Source organism: Typopeltis vanoorti, chromosome 15 (genome assembly GCF_054136105.1).
Source record: "Typopeltis vanoorti isolate ZY-2024b chromosome 15, IOZ_Tvanoo_1.0, whole genome shotgun sequence".
Lineage (NCBI taxonomy): Eukaryota > Metazoa > Arthropoda > Arachnida > Uropygi > Thelyphonidae > Typopeltis > Typopeltis vanoorti.
The window spans coordinates 36,226,943-36,246,178 of record NC_143563.1 but is presented as its reverse complement, the minus strand read 5'-3'; the positions used below and the strand labels follow the sequence as shown (position 1 = coordinate 36,246,178).

The window sequence follows — 19,236 nt, the reverse complement described above, 5'->3', positions numbered from 1 at the left end:
ATCCTATAGTTGCAACCAGAACCCATGCTCTAGAGACCAAATATGGAATTTCAAGCCATTTCAGGTCCCTCAAGCAAGCAAGGTGGTGGTCTCACACCATGTGGTGATATTATTCATCTACCAAAATTACTTTAAATGAAAACAAACAGTATTAGTTAAGAAAGAAGGAAATGTAGATTTTTTGATGCAAAATATTCTAGCTGTGTATTACAACTGCTCTTCCTCCCCTCACCCAAATCAAACCACTCAAAAAAAAAATAAAAATCTAGTTAAAATTACAACAATTACTGATAATTAATACTACAATACAGACTAAGACAATATTGTTTGGGAGCACAACACTAAAATGTTCTGATATTTGTAACAGTTCAGGGCTATTTCAAATACATAACTGATATAAATAAAAAATAAAATTTATTTAAAATAAATATCTATCAAAAATTATTCTTTATGAATTTTCCAGGTGGGTGGCACACACTTAGCACACCTGAACATATGCCCGCTGAGGAACATATCCCCTAGCATTTAACGGGGAGAGTGATCAAGACTGCATGATCATTCTCCCCATTAAATGCTAGTTGGCCACAATGGTTATGAACAGATGTCTTTGATACTCTTACACCCGAAGTTTCATGTATCATATGCTGTTTTAGATAATTACCTTTCAGTAGCTGCATAAATTTTGTTGCTTCCCCTCACATGTACTTTCCTTCTTTCAGTCTATATCCCTATAGTTTTTATTCACATCAGTCATTAATTTGAAATAGCCATGAACTGTTACAAATATCATGTCTAAGACAATATTGATCAGGAGCACTAGAATGTCTTGATATTACTAAACAGTTCATGGTTATTTCAAATAAATAACTATCAAAAATTATATTTACATGCAATTAAATCATACAAGGCACACCTTGACTAGTCAAAAAAAAGAAAGAAAGAGTAATGCGATTCCCTATGAAGAGCCTGAGATGAAGCATCTGTGTTCAATTTTAATGGCAGAGAATAAGTTACACACTCACTGGCAAATTCGCACTACATCTAGTTGACAAGCTCAGATGTTGGACCTGTTATTCATAACTTATTTTAAATGGTATTACAATGTCAAACAAAGTAAATTATATAAAAAAAAAAGTAAATTATATAAAAAAAAAGTAAATTATATAAAAAAAGTTTATTAACTGACTTGTATTTTGAGCCAGCATTTTCAGAGCAAAACAAAATGTTACAGTTGACATGAGAGATAACGAATCCATCCATCAATATTCAAGGCTCACCTTTCCTAATTGGATTGTGTGTGTGTGGGGGGGGGGGGACAGCAGCTGCAAGAGGGACTTCCAATGGTCACGATCCTTCGCCACCAAGCTCAGGTGTTCTAGTGGGACTCCCAGACGTGTCCACCCAAGGTTTTGGATATAGTCTACCCAGTGAGTGCTTGGCCTTCCACGTGGCCTCCCACCCTCTGGCTTGACAAATAGGGCCTGCTGGGGGAGCCCCTCTTGTGGCATTCTGACCAGGTGCCCATACCATTGTAACTGTGATCTCTCAACACAGAAGCAGTGGCGAGTATTGAGGGTTTCCCCGAATTGCAGAGCTTCTGACCCTATAGAGTCTTGTCAGCCCTGCAACTCCTCGAAGGAACCTCATTTCAGCCGCTTGAATTTGTGTCTGCATTCTTTTGGTCATTACCCAGCTCTGATGACCATAGGCGAGGATAGAAACAGACTGTATTGAAGACGGCCAGTTTTGCCTTCTGGCTCAACTCCTGCTTCAATACTACAGAAAGGCCAAGCTCCCGCAATAATGAATAAGTGAAACAATTCAAACTGTAACAAACAAAAGATCTCAAGTCCTAATTTGGCACTTTCTAATTTGTATAAAAGAAGTATTACAGTTGTTTAGAAGTTGATCTGGATGACAGTCTCCCAGATTTTAGGCAAATTAAAGCAGCCAACTTGAGGTTAGGAGAATGCTTCACAGCTATTGCCGACTCTAAAAATAATCTTTCTGACATGTAATGACTTGTATATAGTATATTAGTTTTCTTCCATCTAATCCTGTGTGAAGGGGTGGGTGTTCAAAGTGTAGTCTGCTTAGTCCAGACTTGCCATAATAATGGTAACAAATGTATTTCTTATGTTCTCTAAGGCAGATGTTAAGATATCTCTAAGGAAGATATGTTAAATCTTCCTGTCTATCCATAGTAGGCTCAGTCACAAGAACTATATACCCTCCAGGATATGCTAGAAGATGGAGTTCATCCTTAGGATAGTAGATTAAAGTTGTTAATTTGAAGTGTGGTTTTAGTGTGTATAAAGATTATGTTTTATTTAGTACTTCAGCTATCTTCTCAGGTATATCTAGGATATATGTAATAGGAATAGTGGTTTTCTTGTGTGTTTGGAGAGAAGTAGGAGAGCCATGTAATATTTTATTCTATTTTGTGGGAGCTGAATCCATTGGCCACAAAAGTATGGCAAAGTTAGCTCAGTTCTGTGAGAAGAGGTGTATCATTAGAACAAATAGCCCTAGCTGTGTGTGTGTAAGTGCATTGGGCTGGATAATGATGCGACTGTTTATCTACATCGTCATCCATATCTTCCACTGACCTTCTACAAATGGGAAAAAATAGTGAACTATCTGAAAGGTGAGTGACTAACATAACAAAAAACGACAAACAGCCAACACCCCAAAATTCCCTTTATAGTAGAAAAAGAATCAAATAACTGCCTTACACAACACACCCACTGGGTGCCACTGCTTGACCTAGGAGATGATTAAACATGTGAATTTTGACTCAAAAAGTATGTCCAGAACTACAGAGCAGATGATTACCACAAACTTGAGAAGCAACTGAGAGCAGTGTCATGGCATCAGAAACTGTAGGAATTAGAAGTGAATGAGAAATAGTCAAGTCAAGGGATGCTTGAAAGAAGGAGACTGCTGGAGTAAGGAAGATAAACTGGTGAATCAAGAGTTAAATGGATGAGTGACATCATTAAGCAGGAGTTGCAAAAAGAAAATGTTGCAGAAGAAATGCGAAATGCAATTAGCAAGCTAATGAACAGCACAAACAGGCAAGAAAGATATAATATTTTTCAGCTCAAAATGAATAAACTTATGCTTTGAAACATTGAACTAGTAACCATTATTTTGTGCTCATAATGTCAGCTTTCAAATCTTGCATTATCTCCACATCATCTTTATTTACTATTGCCTTTCTTCAGCAACAAAACTGGATATTCACCTTAATACCATCCTGGATATCAATATGCAAATTAATAGCAATAAGCCAAGTACAAAGCCATGTATTTGGCTTATAAGTTACTAACCTTCTTGATTTTGCTGCACCATGTACAGTATGGCAAAAAAAAAAGTACTGAACTTTGACACCATTTGCTACACATGCTATGAGATATGCTATTCGACTGCATGCACATTAATAGAAGAGCACGTGTTGAATCTATGCCATTACATTTAACTGTAGCAATGTGTTGATGTTGGAAGAAAAGACATTTATCGTTGAGCATTATTTTTGCTCATACCGAGTTGGAAAAAGCAAATGCTCTAAGCCTATGACATGTTTGTGAGCACTTTGTTGAAGGAATGGGTATTCCACCATGACCCACAATTAAAACCTTTATCATCTTAGGGACAAAATTAAATGAAATGTCCAGCAGATGTCCCTACTCCTGTTCTCTAAGATGTCAGAGAACCTTTACATGCACTATGAAAGCTATCTTGAAAGACAAGGTGCTAATTTCAAGCACGTAATCTGCTGTCATTAACATGCTTTATTCGACCAAGATTCCATCAATAGTTGTGGATGTACATATCATGTGTAAACATATATACAGTTATTCGGTACTTTTTTTTTTTTTTTTTTGAGCATACTGTATAATATTATCCTGATGTCTGTCTATGAGCCATGTTACCATAATCATAATAGATGTTGATACAGTATTCTTTCAAATGCCTTTGAAAAGGCAAACAATTCTGTCAATAAAACATAGAATGCTTATTTTTTTAGGAACACCCTAAAAAAAGTTTTTGAACTCACTGGCTTAGACCTGTGATTTAATAATTAAAACTATTATGAAATGGGAATTAAATCAACAACAGATAATTCATTTTGAAAAACATGCCTTGAAATTATATTTAGGGTAGATTTGCAATGCTTCATATTTCTACTATTTTCATAAACTTGATAATTTAACTGAGAAAGTACATGGATAACTATTTTAACAACTCATGAAGAGAATCAAATGACCATAAAAGAATAAGTGAGAAATGAATTAAAAATGATAAACTGTAAAAGATTAACATAAAGGTTAAAAATACATGGAGAAATAATTAAAAATGCCAGAAAAGGATGAACAATGTGGAAAAGTAATTTAAAACCCCATAAAAGGATAAAAAAATAAAATGAGAAATGAATTAAAAATGATAAGCTGTAAAAGATGCGAGTCTCCTGATAGTATAGGAGACCTACACTAACCTTTATATACACTTAAATTCAATCTCCTTAAACTCTATCACAATAAGGGCATTCACAATTCTGCCAATCAGTGCAGATCATTTGCACTCTCCAAGCAAAAAACATGTACTCTGCACAGTCCTACTAATCACACTCTACATAACTTCCAAGGTTAACCTAGTTTTTTCTCTCTCTCAATTCTATCCATTGTGTATTGAAAATTTTCCTTGTTCCAATCTTTTAGAGAACCCTGTTTAATAACTTAAAAGTTTCTATCATGTTCTTTCTTTTCTGTCTATCAACTAAACTTTGCAACCTATACACCTTCACCCTATCTTCATAAGAAGCATTTCACAGACCTGTCACTAGCTTGGTCACAGTATCTGAATCCTGTCCAATCTTCTAGTGGTGGGGGAGAGGATTATAGCATAGCCATTTTCTTAATCAAACTTATGTCATTTTATTATAAAAGTGAGTAGATTATTAAGGCAAGATCCTCTCCCCTTCAGATCTCGCTTCTTCTTATAGAGTATCATATTCCTGTATAATTAATCCACCTAATCTTGCATTCTGACCTCAATCAACTTTTCCAAAACTTTAATCTTCACTCCCATGATACCTGACAAGTCTATAATGTACAACCTGTCTTGAAGTCTCATTTAAGTAAAGGAACTATCTTGTCTTCTTTCCAGTTTCCTGTAACCCTGTCAGTACTAATACTTAAACAGCCTGGTGAGGGGTACTGGCAATGCTCATAATACATGGCTGATATTCCTCCCTAATCCCATCACACGTTTGTATCAATATTTTGTAACATCCTAAGCACCTCCAGTTCATCTACCTCTATGTTCATTGGTCCATGTCACGTCAATCTGTATTATCTCTACTTGGTTGATATACTGTTGCAAAGTAATAACTCGGCAACTATTTCTTTAGCATTTGTCACCTTCTTACCATTAGAATTCATTCCAGTTATTCTTCAAAAATCATTATTTGCTTTACTCACCACATAATAAAAGAACATTAGGATTTCCTTTGGCCTGCTCAGCTAAATCATCATTATTATTACGTGACACCTCCAAGGACTCATCGAGGGAGGGCATTCTCCTCAACAACTTTCAGTGTCCACCGTTTAATCCACCAACTACACAAATGCTACTATCATCATCTACACACACAATACCATCTACTGCCTACCACCACCACTAATATTTTTTGTTGGGAAATTGTGTGTTCAAGGCCAACTTGCCAATAAATCATAATCTGATTTCACCTTCCTTACGATGCTGGTTAGACTTCTTGCTATGTTTTCACAAGCCTAATTATATTTGTCCTTATATTGCAATAGAATGCATTTTCTTTTCTGCTGTTCTGCTTAATAATGCTACTCATCCATTTAATTTCTCCAAATGATTTATCCACCTTATTTACCTGTTTGTAGTCTGATGTTGCTTCCCTCGAACACGTACAATTCCTTATCTTTACACAATGATATTGCTCCAGGTGCTTCTAAGACATAATGAAGAGCTGTAATTTCACATATTTTTTTTGCTAACTAAAAATTCCAAATGCTAAGCAAACTTTCTATTCAAGACTGCAAAATCACTCTACTCAATTGCAAATAAAGCGATGATCTTGGTTATTAATTAACTTTCACATGCTATCAAAACCTTTAAAGAACAACTTCTTCCTCAGCCATTTTCAATCCACTGTCGAATCAAGGCTTCCCCCATTATTTTCCAATTAAGAACAACAAAAACATTAAACAATCAAAAACCTAAATCCCCTGTAAAATTTACATAACTTCCAATTTATGTAACTTATTTTTACCAGTTATATTCACAATATAATGACAAGTTTTGATGGAGAGGAATTAATCCATAAATCAATGGCAGACATTGGATTCTATATATATGCACTACATATGATGATGCAGTCATGTTTGTTAATCATCAAATATGTGTTTATGCAGTTAGCCTTTGTGCCATACACCTGGGGAAAGGAGTGTCCTAGGTTCAATTCCCGTCGATGACGTGAGGAGCTTAAGGATCTTCCTCAGCCATAGCCAAATTAGCTGGTCTTGGGTGTGGAGAGCAGGGTTTTTTCCCGCCAGTTTATCTGAGGTTTTTCATCCTGCAAACCGGTCTCACGAACGAACACACACACACACACACATGGATACAGGCAGGAATACCTAAGACGATCCCTCCAGCCATAGGTCTGAATTGTCAGCTATGCCAGTCCCAAGCCTGGATAAAAATGGGGGGGGGGAGATTGAAGTGGTGCCATACCTCCACGTAATAGGGGCTCACAGCTGTTGAATCACATAAGAAATAAATAAAATCAAAAATGTAGCAGTTGTATCCAAACCAAATACTGGTGAATCTGTTAAGCAGAGTAAGACTATAAAATCCATAATGATTATTTTTAAAGATTCAAAAACAAAAATCATAAGAATATTATTATAAATGAGTGCCATTGGAAGGGGGGGGAAGGATACTTGAGGAAATAATGCAATTAAAGAATTGCTTAATTTTAGAAATTAAGTGAAATGCCTTCTGGTTGGCAACATGCATTTGAGTTTTGGGATAGTGTTTGAGCAGATTTAGAATTTATACAGTGTTAGCAGTTTTAAAGGGGAGTAGTCTGTTAAGCAGTAGGGTACAAGTTCTTTGGAGGCTGATAATGTTGCATTCAAAAATGGTGTCCTCCTCCATTAAACATACATGGGTCACATTACCAAGCTTTAACTTAGTAATGTAACACAGACCAATGTGCAAACACACATAAACTGAAATTGCTCAGAATACGAAATCTTGATATGAATAATGGTGATGGGATTAAATGCAATATCAGCCTGTGTGATGAGAAAGTGCAAGAGAATCAGTAGTGTTACCCCAAAATCAGGCTTTCTAATTTAAATGATAGGATTTCAATGGAGGGGAAAGAGGATTAGATAATTGCATACCATGCAACTGACTGTAAAAAAATTTCAGGTTTCTCGTCCCACAAGAAGCAAATAAACATTTTAATCTGCTAATCAGTCAGCCAATTTTTTTATATATGCCTCTCACCCAGGGGTGTAGTCGGGCCAGGGCGCACCAGGGCAAAGCCCTGGTACTTTTTTAAAACTATCAAAATTTTTCACTTCATCATAATAAATTATATTAATTATAATAACGAGACTTATAATGCATTTCCAGCTTTCGATCAAAAATATAGCAGCTTGCCGCTTGTCATTTACGTTTACGAAAACATGGCAATCTCTCTTCCATATGGGCGTCGCAATAATAATGCCAACTTCGTGCTCTGGATTTTGGTGTCCAAGGCACTATTTCTATTAGGACTACACCCCTGCTCTCACCCATGTATTGTAAAAACTATAGTACATCAGTACTGCAAATGAAATAAATGTTTTTTTTTAATTATATTTAATTTATTTTTACACAATTCAGAAATCCAACTCTAGAAATAAAACAATTGATTTTTTTTTCCAAGCTACTTCAGGCCTCCAGCAAGTAGAAGCTACACTGGATAATGAGGTACTTAGCAATGTTCATGCATCACCCAGACCACTATGGTATCAAATGAATCACTGTTGAGGCCTTTAAATGTTAAGTACGATGCTAATGAAACTGTGCCTCATTCAATGTTTCCATACTCACCACACCCTCCTCAGGCAATGTACTCTCCTTGCTCACCACTCTCTAAGCATAAACATCTTCCCCCTATTCTCTTGCTCACATCCTTATTATACTGCAATAATCATATATGGTTATTATTAAACATTCCAAGACTAAGGAAAATTCACTGTGCCCAAGTATTATACAGAAAACCCTTTAATTATCCAACCACAGCAGAAAATTAAACTGAATGACGGGTCACGTGATGCTTAGCCAGGTGAGTACGGTAAAGCATCATGTAACTGCCTTCACTGTAACTAATGGAGTCTGGCAGACAGAAGACGAAATATATAATTTAGGATGTGGGCATTTGTAATGAAAAAATAATATATTAACAGAACTCTGACAAAAGCCAAATGAGTCAAATTGTTAGCGGGCAAATGTAAACTGATCCCCTTACCACGTATGTATAAAGAACGTTTTAACTGTTTCATAAGGACGTGACAGTATTCTTCCTTTCGGAAGCTGGATTTTTCGTAAAAAAAAAAAACATTACATACATACACACACAATTAATGGATATCATACACTGGTCACATAATCTTAGTTACTTCGGCCGTAATTCTAAATAGCGATACCACCACGACTCTAGTAGTTTTAACGTGGTCAAACTTGAATTTTACGCTTAGCAATTACCCCCCCCCCCAAAAAAAAAAAGCGAAATTTGCCTGGTCAGTTAGTTGGAAGAGGACCAATCGTTCGATGCTGTTGGCACACTCTCCCTCGATGAGTCTTTGGACTCCCTGGAGGTCAAATAATGATAATAATATTCGCTGTTGATAACCTTGCTGACTTAGATTCCTCCTGTCGCATTTCTTGCAAATAAAACTAAATTCTAACAATTGAATAGACAGTAAAAATAGAACAATAGGCATAAACATCAACTTTGGATCTGCTTTACCACAAGATGATCGACCATTCGTCTCCCATACTTTCGGGGATAGTCCCAGCAACACGGCTCATGTCCTTCCGGATTATATTCGCCATTACGAGTTACATTATAACAATTAAAAAGAAACATTTGCTTATTTTATGAGGTATTCAGAGAGAAACTAGCAATAAATCCTTGTATATTGAACAAGATAAATTCTCCAGAAAAATATATATTCCACCATCTCATAATTAACATGCCTAATTAAATGACACAAAAATCCGTATTTTTTAAAAATAGATACGTTAAGAAAAGGTGCCTTATTTAAAAATACTCAAAATTGCCCCCCCCCCCCCAAAAAAAACATAAGGACGCGATGGTAATCAGTCGTTTCTTTTTCACATAGAGACGGTTATTGATTGTTCAGGGATCGGTTAATATTCAAGCGGATGAACCAGAACATAATAAATCATAAAATATCTTAATGTAATGGATATATTTATATAAAACACAATTATAATAAATTAGTGTTTTCATGTTAGTAATTTAACTTATTTGTGTTTAAAATATACAATTACAATAATAAATAAGTACTTTACTAATAAATAATAAACATTCCACGCAGGATGACGACTTTGTTTTCTTACAAGTTTCTACGGACATAATCCTTAACCATAGCGTCATACGGTATTATGTTTTTATTTCAAATATTCATATGTTCCAGTCATTTATGGCAGTTATTCGTGTGCATATTTTAATGCACAATACATTATCATGCTTGTTATAAAAAAGGAAATTGGAAATGGACTCCTATAATCGTGGGTCTAATCAAGCCCTATTACGTTGTGTAGCAATCGACCCATGCCGTACTATTCAGAATAAGGCGAGTTTCTCTTTAAATCCATAGGACGTTCACCTGAACGACTACCTGCCACTAGTCATAGTTCCAATTAACTTTAAGGGGGGCTAGTGTTTAAAAAATGACCCCCGCCACCCAATGATCTCCTTAAATTTGAAAACTTGTTCAGCGGATAGATATAGTCAGATTGATGAACGCTTCTAGCCCATGCTAAAAATATCGTTTATACTTTGTGGCTCTTCTACAAACTGAGTACTTTCCAATGAATTTGCTTTATTATACGGTAATTTCCCTCAGAATACGTCGCATACAGCAATCATTCGTATGCACTCAATCCCATTTCTAACTTGCTTTACTGCTGCCTCTCTTCATTCACCAGTAGAAACTTGGTCTATTTTAATGTAAGAGATATTTTCAGATTACTGGCAATACAACTGAGGTCATAAGTAATCATACATATTTCTGATATGCTTCGATCTGCGGTCATTCAAGATAAATGTCATCAATCTCCTATCCATAGCCCATTTATAGTATTAGTATGCTATAAGTGTTCAGCTTTTTTTTTTTTTTTGGTGGTACTGTTGATATTTAAAAATATATTTTTTTAATTAATTATTTTAATTAAAAACAGCAAACTGGCCTTAAATACATTTCGTAGTAATGATTTCTATATCCTGGTATAAATATGGATTGGGGTAATCCGTGGAGTTCATACCGTTTTCATTCTGGGCAAATTTTTATTTCCTACGAAGACCGTTATATAATTATGTGATTCTCCGTAATCATTCCAGAGGAAATAGCCTGTGAGTAAAACACTGACACCTATAGAAATGCGTACTCATGCCAGATCCTATCTTATCTTCTGTAATCTTCGGCATGTGTTTTCTAGTCAGCTTGTCTTGCAAGAGGAAAATCCTGATTTTCAGCCAAAGATATATACATCGAGATATAAGCTACATATTTGGATTTTTTTAAAAAACTTACAGCTAATATATTAAATAATATTTCGTATGTTCAGTAGTGCATTATATTTCGAATTATGCTTTTCGGGCTCATCGAAATGTCGTTTCTCTACTTCTTTGGTTCCGCGGCTGTATGGCCTTGCATATACGAAGCTCGTATGTGGCGATCAAAACCCATTTCAGATAATGCATTAAGGTATTACTGCTAATTTCATACACATGAATTTCAGAAGGTATCAGCTAATTTCATAAGGTCAGTCAGTACAAGTGTAAGCTGAAAAAGCTTCCGAAAAAAAAAAAAACTTCAGAGGCCTAATCAGGATTCACATGATTATTCCAGTCCTAAGTAAACTTCTGATAATTTTCTTTGATGAAAATGTCAATATCTGGAAGTATATGATGAACGCTGATGAGAAAAAAAAATTCATTTCGCTGATGTTCAAACTTTATACTAGCTGTTGAGTTCTGATAGTTTTTAATGGTCTTTTGTCTCAAGCTGTTTATTATTTCTGAATGATGTAAAGAATCAAAAGCTTTTTCAAAGCTTACATACACTAAATATGCTGGAAGATGATATTCATTTACTTTTTTCTATTACTTGGCGATTAGCCTTCCTTTCAAAAATAGTTTTTGTTTTGTTTAATCAGCATTTTCTTTTAAAAATACTTGGATTCATTAGTCTTTAGGGGAGTCGGTCACGCTGGAGCTGCTTCATTTTCACTATATTTATCTTCTTATATTGTAAAAGTATAATTGCGTGAAAAGTTTAATCGCAGGACGTCCACTTGACATGCAGTGCCATAAATTCTTACCAGTTCAGACATTTCCAGAAGGATCGTGGTTCACACCTCTAAAAACATCCACGAATTCCCCCACCCTCTTCTGGTGGTTAGAAGTCTCGGAAGTGAACGATATCGATGGGTATTCGTCAATCTTGCATCACTCTCTCACTGTGTTATCACGAAATATTAATATGCAATTCGTTTTGCAAATGAATAACGCAAAACAATGCGCATGCGTACAGACGTATTTAATTATTCTTAGATATTACGAAATGCCATGCGCATCAGCAAAACGATTATTATTATACCGGAAAAAAGAGTCAAAAGGCTTCACTTCGGCGATGCAAAATTATTCAAATTAAGTGGATATTGAATCCAACATTACTTCAAAGCATAGTACAAAAACTACAAGAGTTTCGTGCCGAATATAGAAATTCATCTCCTAGCTGACATGTATGCTGTTATACATTATGGAAGGGGGAGAGAGCACTACCCAGACCAGTTTCGACCTCTGAGGTCTCGTCCTGTCATGAAAGGATTGCTTACGCTTGGATCCGCCGAAACTTTTATAGTTTCTCTACTCGGCTTTGAAGTAATGTTGGATTCAATATCCACTTAATTTGGATTATTATTATTGTAAGGGGATCTCCATGGAGTCAAAAGGCTCTTTGCGAGAAACCCAACTAACTATTATTCACACAATACCTCTCCTTAAATTTATTAATTTCCAGTCGATTTTCAAGACAATTAACTACGTCTATGGTTTTTTTTTTTTTAGACGAAAAGTCTTAGTCAAGCCAATTGTGTTGTGTGTTGAAGAGTTCTGCTGTAAATGAACTCCAGAGTTCTTACTGTTGACGTCGAACATGAGAGTTGTATAGAATGACTCGCGAACAAACATATTTATAATGATCAGAAATGACAACAATGTTTTAAATCACACCGAAATTATGAATCATGCATAAAAAAAAAAACCTTGAGAAGGAATACAGTCAAAAAGAATACGTTCTATTTCAACATTAAATACAAAATGTAGAAAGGACATTATCAATTCGGGACATGAATATACAGAAAATTTTTTCGTATGTATGTGCAAGAAAGGGGCACGTCAAAATGCTAAAATCCATGATTTACCCCGGTTCTACTCCACTTCTTACTATGATCAGGTTGAATCAGATAAGTCAAGCTTTTACAATAGGCTTGCAGGAGCCCGGTTGGCTGTGAGGATAGCAAACCTGGCTTCCAATAGGTTGGAACTTCAAATTCCGCCGTAGGCTTGGATATCTGTGAATGCTGTCTTCAGATGGGAGATAAATTTCATCTTCCTGCTTACTGAAGGCCTGGAGTGAACTGAAAAAATTCCACGAGCAAGATTTCCGGATTATATAAAAATATAACAAATAACCCCTTAGCCCACTGATGGTTCTGATGCACTACAGGCTGTACAACTTCTCTTGGGTAGAAGTGCTAAAAAAATATTAAATGTTGGTGATCAGCAACATTTTTGTTGATCAGCAAAAAGACGGGCGTCATATACTTCGGTACTGTTAATAAGCGGCACGCCCTTGGTTTGGTAAGGATCCGTCCAAAGTGCAGAAAGACAAATCATCTGCAGTACAAAACAAGCAAACTGTTACTTTAGTTTTTAAATGTAGCCTAAGTGATTCAGCAAGACGTTAGGATCCTCAGAACTGTATCGATCTTCGCATACCTTTCCTGCCTTCCTAAGCACCGAATCTTTGAATTTTTAATGAGTTACATCATTTTCATGCTTTAGTAGGCTATATGAGATTGTTCACTTGGTCCTCTATATTCTGACTTATGCAGTTTCATACATCTAGGCTGGTGTGCACTATTATTGCCATTTGTCTTATTCCAGATAATATGAGAGTGGATTTTAAAAATCGGAATTTACATTGTATAAGAGTTTTTTTTTTTTTTTATGTTGTTGTTCGGTTCTGTCAATACATTAAAAACGTATACAAAATTATGCTGACGGAAGGCGCAGAAGGTTACATCTGAGGGGAGACAGAAAACAGTTGAAGGGGGGGAATATATTGAAAAGGATACCGAGGAAAAGAAATGAAAATAAAACTTTACATTTTTAAAAATGTAATGATTTTTAACGATTATTTTTGATTATCATACCTGATGTCATATATGGATATGCTAGCAATTCCACATACATTGTTCATCCCTTCTCATTGCATACATTCTAAATCTACAACCAACTATTGTCATTTTGTTGTATACGAAGAATAAGAAAAGATGGATTTCTGTTTTAAATATTTTTAAAACATTAAAGAACTCAAACGATTACGATGTTTCAGATTTCAGCAGTAAATATAAATGTTTCCTAAAATACGGGATAATATTTAAAATAAAAGTCTCAATAAGAGTTCCGAGACTACTTTACTCCTGTACTTCCCTTAATTCATTTCAAAGTGTAACCCTATCTTCAGTTTCACACATAGTTCAAATCCAAGATTTCTGGATTATATAAAAATATATAACTATTCAAATAGTTACCCCATACATAGGCGTCTCTCTCATGGATTCCGTTCCATAGGTAATAAGGGTAATAACTATTTGAATACTTCGTTTATAAGATGTACAGTATTTTGCTGTAATCTTATCGCTGATCAAGTTAGTTAGTATGTTAATATCTAATGCACATGCGCAATGCATATATACATGGGAAAATATTCAGTTAAGCAGAAATGTAGCCGTATTAGTGCATTACAAATAAATGTGTACCCTACTGTGCCATCACTGAACAAAATAATTATACAAAACTAATAAAAACTAAGTTTTCGTTGGAAAACATAAATGTAATTAAAATGTTGGAGCCAATACGTAATGCAAAAATTATAAATCAGCAGCACATAAATATTGTATGAATAAATAATTTAAATGATCCCCCCCTCCCCACTACACACACAAATGGCTCAACATTTCGTAATAGGATTCACATAAAAACTAAAGGGCCAATTATGAGGTAAACAGTTGGAAGGATTTCGCACACAAGATATTTTTGGATTCTTCCCTTTCTGCAGTAGTAAAATGGATAAGCAGGGCAGTCAGAACCGTTTGTCATTTGGTTATAATAAACAACAGAAACGACGTTTTTATTCAGAACTTCTCCCCCCCCCCTCTCCCCACACACCCGATGCTCAGGGAAAGCGGATGTCCCTCACACCTGGTGAGTATGTATAAAAAAAATGTACTGCACAAATGCGGTAATCAACTGGTCACCACTACTGTGTTTCATATCTATGCATTCCCAGGAAAAATGCAAATCCAACTATAAATGGTCTCGGGTGCAGGGCTTCTGATTATCTGGCTATGCACAGTACTAATGTAGTATTAGTATCATGTGACATCTCCATGGTGTCCAACATCGCATTGTAGAAGAGCATTCTGCACTACACAGATCTCCATCTACACACAATCCACCATCCACGCACTACAGGCTTATAACTGAGATTCACATTAAATAAATAAATAATAAAGGAATACAAGAAGTGGGTAAAATTCCTTGTATTTCGCATATCAAAAAAAGCTATTATTATTATTATGTGACACCTGCAAGGAGTCCAAGAACTCATCGCGGAAGGGCATTCCACTCCACATCACCCACAACTTTTCTTAAATTTATTTTAAATTTCCGAAGTCTAAAAACTGATCTAAAGCAGCGTCGCTATCTGACATCAGTGTCAAGAATATTAGTACACAAATCTCATTTTGAAATTTAAGTATGGCTTATTTCAAAAGGGGAATAACAATGGCTTAGGAATCAATTTTTTATTACATACAATTCCATGGTAATTAAATTATATTCGGTATATAATGGATATTATTTATTGTAGTAACGTGGAAATATGCATAAGAGAACTGTTTGTTTATATTGGAAACTTAATATTTCCCAACATAAAACAAAATCATTATTCTTAGACTGTAAATAACATGCAAAAATCATTATCTTTCTCAAACCATTGCTATGTCTGAAGGCACTTCATAATATTATTGGTGGGATCTCCCTATTTTTATCGCTTTTACCACTGTCCACCGAATCGTATTTTCTCCCCAGAGAATATTTTATGACATTACACAAGATAATACCTTCGTTTCATTTGAATAAACGATATTATTTAAAACTATAGTATTTATAATACGGTTTTAAATACTTCAGTTTTATAAAATTGTGGTATTAAAATATGCTAGGAATATTTCTAATTTGAAAAAAATAAAATAAAATAAAATTTGCAAAGAAAATGCAGTCAATGTTTTGCGTGTGGGATGGGGGGGGGGAAGGGTTGTTCTGTCACAGAATCGATGTTTTCCAGCCCCATCCCCACTGATATCATTAAGGATGTTCCCCCATATTTACGGCAATAATAATAATAATCTGGATACCAGGTTCGGTTGCAAGTACCCAAACCTCGGGCGATTAAATAACTAATATCTTAGGCAGAGCTATGAATTTAATGTATCATATACTGAACACAGATAAGATCCACTGAGATAAATATTATTATGGGCATGACACCTCCAAAACCGCAGGAGGCGAGTTTACCACTACACTACTCGTCTGCACTAGATCATCCACATATACCACTATACAGCAATTCACAGATTGCTGTAGTCCATTTTTTTTAAATAAAAAAATAATTTTCCTCAAGTACCAGCATACCCATAATTCAATATTTTAATGTTTGTATTACTGCTTGGTGGTGTATATTAGCAGACCTGAAAATACTACAAGCGAATATTAAAATAATCGTAAAATTTTTTTTTTAAATTTTGGTTAAGAGAATATTACGAAATTCGATTAAAAAAAAAACCTCTTACCTGAAAAGCTGGATAGTTGTAAGTAGTTTGATAAAATCCCGCTGCATGAATGAAGCGGTCTCTTGGACTGGCCATGGCCAGCATTGAGGTGGAAAAAAAAAAAATGACCAACTATACTATATAAGAAAGTTTAGTGATAAATATATTGCAAATGGGTAGCAGATTTGCTGAAACGTCCTCACCACAATAATTACAAAACTATAGTCTTAAAATGGTGTGCTGACCATTGGATTTCAACATTTCCAGTGAGATATTTCCTAAATGATTAGTATCTGGGTAACAAAATAACTGACCAGTATACTGAAAACTATGTTGTATAATATTCATATAGTAAGAGTACAGATTTAACACTAAAACATTAACAGTGACACCTAACCAACACGTGAGACGTGCAATTGCTCTCACGTGTACGCCAGGAACAAAACTGACCTATTTCAAACTCGGCGCAAGTTGTCGAGGACATTTACGCATACCCTGCATCCGTCCACCCTTGCTTTAAGATATAAACAATTCTGAAACGCGATTGGCTACAGACAGTAGGGCGTTTTGGCAGCACATGAATGACAGAGCAAGGGACGCCACTTACTACAGGCCATAAAAGCGTCTCCGTTGACGAGCGCTCGTATATAAAGATCTTTAATTACGACAAACATAAGCAAATATTCCATAATATTCGTAGCAAATATTAGCCTTATTATTGCCAAATCCTCATTTATCACAAAAAATATACAAAAAAATACAGATCGCTTAGATCGCAGTGGATTGCTGACACATGTTTGTAAACATCACTTACGCGAGAGTCAACCTACCGCTTTGGCCTCGTCTTCCGCTTTAGTCTCCTCCTTGTGCTGTTCTGTTTCTGAATCCATTTTCAGCGTTCACATAAATCAGGTTCTTCTAATAATGAAACAAAACAACTCTTTTTTCTTTTCTGGTTCTGCGTTTCGAAGATTTTAGAGAGATGACATTTAAAAAATAAAGATATTCAATGGATTTTTAGTTTATATATAAGAAAACTAGTATCTATCAAGAAAACTGCTGGCAACGAATGGAATTATGGGTGTTCTCCACTGCCATCTATTGGTAGTAAAAATAACCAAATTGTGACATTTTCAATTTCAGCATTTTAAGAAAGAATTAAAAATAAAAGGAACCAAGAGAGAGTATGTTTTGTTATTTATATAATAATTTATGAATTAAAATATTTAAAGTACTAATTTATTTAAAATAAATATACAAATACTACTTCTAAAATGTATAATAAAAATGCATTATTATTACAAGTGGTTATCGTTAAACGCCAAGGAAGTTATGGCCAAAGAAGAAGCAAAATTGACGGAAAAGCAAACGATGAACAAAAATCTCATTTTAATAGAAGAGAACTGGTTATTTAATGATAATAATAACTGAAATATAGAATTTTAAAATAAATAAATAAATAAAATAATAAAAAAATGTCAATTCCAGCTATTAAAGTAAACAACTTTTTTTTATATGAAAAAAATGTATGAAACATTTCATATTAAAACACATTTTTGTGCTAGGTGTTTATCAAGGGAAATCCTACTGAACCCGGTCCACTTAAATAATAATTTAAGTTATAACATCCCAGATAGCCATGCTGCAGTTATTCAATATTGGCGTTCATGTGAACTTGCACGCACAATTGCAACAAACAATGGCACGCCAGTTGGAACAACTTGAAAAATACAACGTTTTTATGTATCGATTATGTGAGGCAATTTGTACCTGTAATTTCCAGTTTGTTTATTTAAATAATTCAATGTTTATTAGTATTCCTTTCCTTTATAAATACCTGAAGAAGGCTGCTATATGCCGAAACTAGTAGTATTTATCATTAAAATCTTTATATGTTATCTCGGTCTTGGAGTCATTAAATCTATTATTTGAAATGTATAACAACCGAGTAAAAACTAATCACCACATATATATATATATATATATATATATATATATATATATATATATATATATGTATATATATATGTAAATATGTATATATATATATATATATATATATATATATATATATATATATATATATATATATATATATATATTCCAGAACCCACCCTTCGTACCGTATGCTTAATCTAGCTTCAAAGACCGTGAGATTATAACGCCACACCACGCATGATCCTATTACCACACTTAGCTACCTGAATCGACATTATGTATGTACAGAACATCGTCCTTGTACTTATGTAATCGTTCCTTAAAAATTATATCTATATGATAACGAATTTTATTCCTGGATACATCTACTTTACTTCCCTTGGTGCGTATATTATTAGTTCTATATTCAATTAACAAAGTTCACAGTCAGAGTAACAAGAAACTTGAAATATCTAATGAAATTTTTCACTACCAAATGAGTCCAATTCAGGCCTTATCCAAAGACCAAAGACTCGACTAGATATCGTCGTTGAATGCGAGGTGTCTTATTATTATTATTATTATTATTAAATTAGAAAGGCGAAAGAAAAATTACATACGCAACTATTAACTGTTATTTGCATTTTTTTGTAAAAAAAAAATTGAAAGTACTGCGTCCTGAAATTTGTATTTTGTATTACACTGGAATGTATATATATATATATATATATATATATAATTATTATTATTATTATTATTATTATTATTATTATTATTATTATTATTATTATTTTATTTGACACCTCCAGGGATGGCACCTGCTCTACAACTGTCTCCACCATTCAATTACCAAAT

The 19,236-nt window shown here is 34.5% G+C and overlaps 1 protein-coding gene across 3 annotated transcripts in view; it reads right to left on the bottom strand.

The window, feature by feature from the left end:
* Positions 1-17,507, bottom strand: part of LOC150098622 (E3 ubiquitin-protein ligase Rnf220-like) — a 163,884-nt gene extending 146,377 nt beyond the window's left edge. Inside the window, exon 1 of one of the 3 annotated variants that reach the window (XM_090405192.1) lies at positions 17,295-17,507. In XM_090405192.1, the coding sequence (XP_090261318.1) occupies positions 17,295-17,354 (60 nt within the window). In that variant the 5' untranslated portion in view covers positions 17,355-17,507. Of the gene's footprint in view, positions 1-16,485; positions 16,737-17,278 lie in introns of those variants that run through there. The other 2 variants (XM_090405193.1, XM_090405191.1) reach the window with 2 other exon arrangements.
* Positions 17,508-19,236: the final 1,729 nt, after the last annotated feature.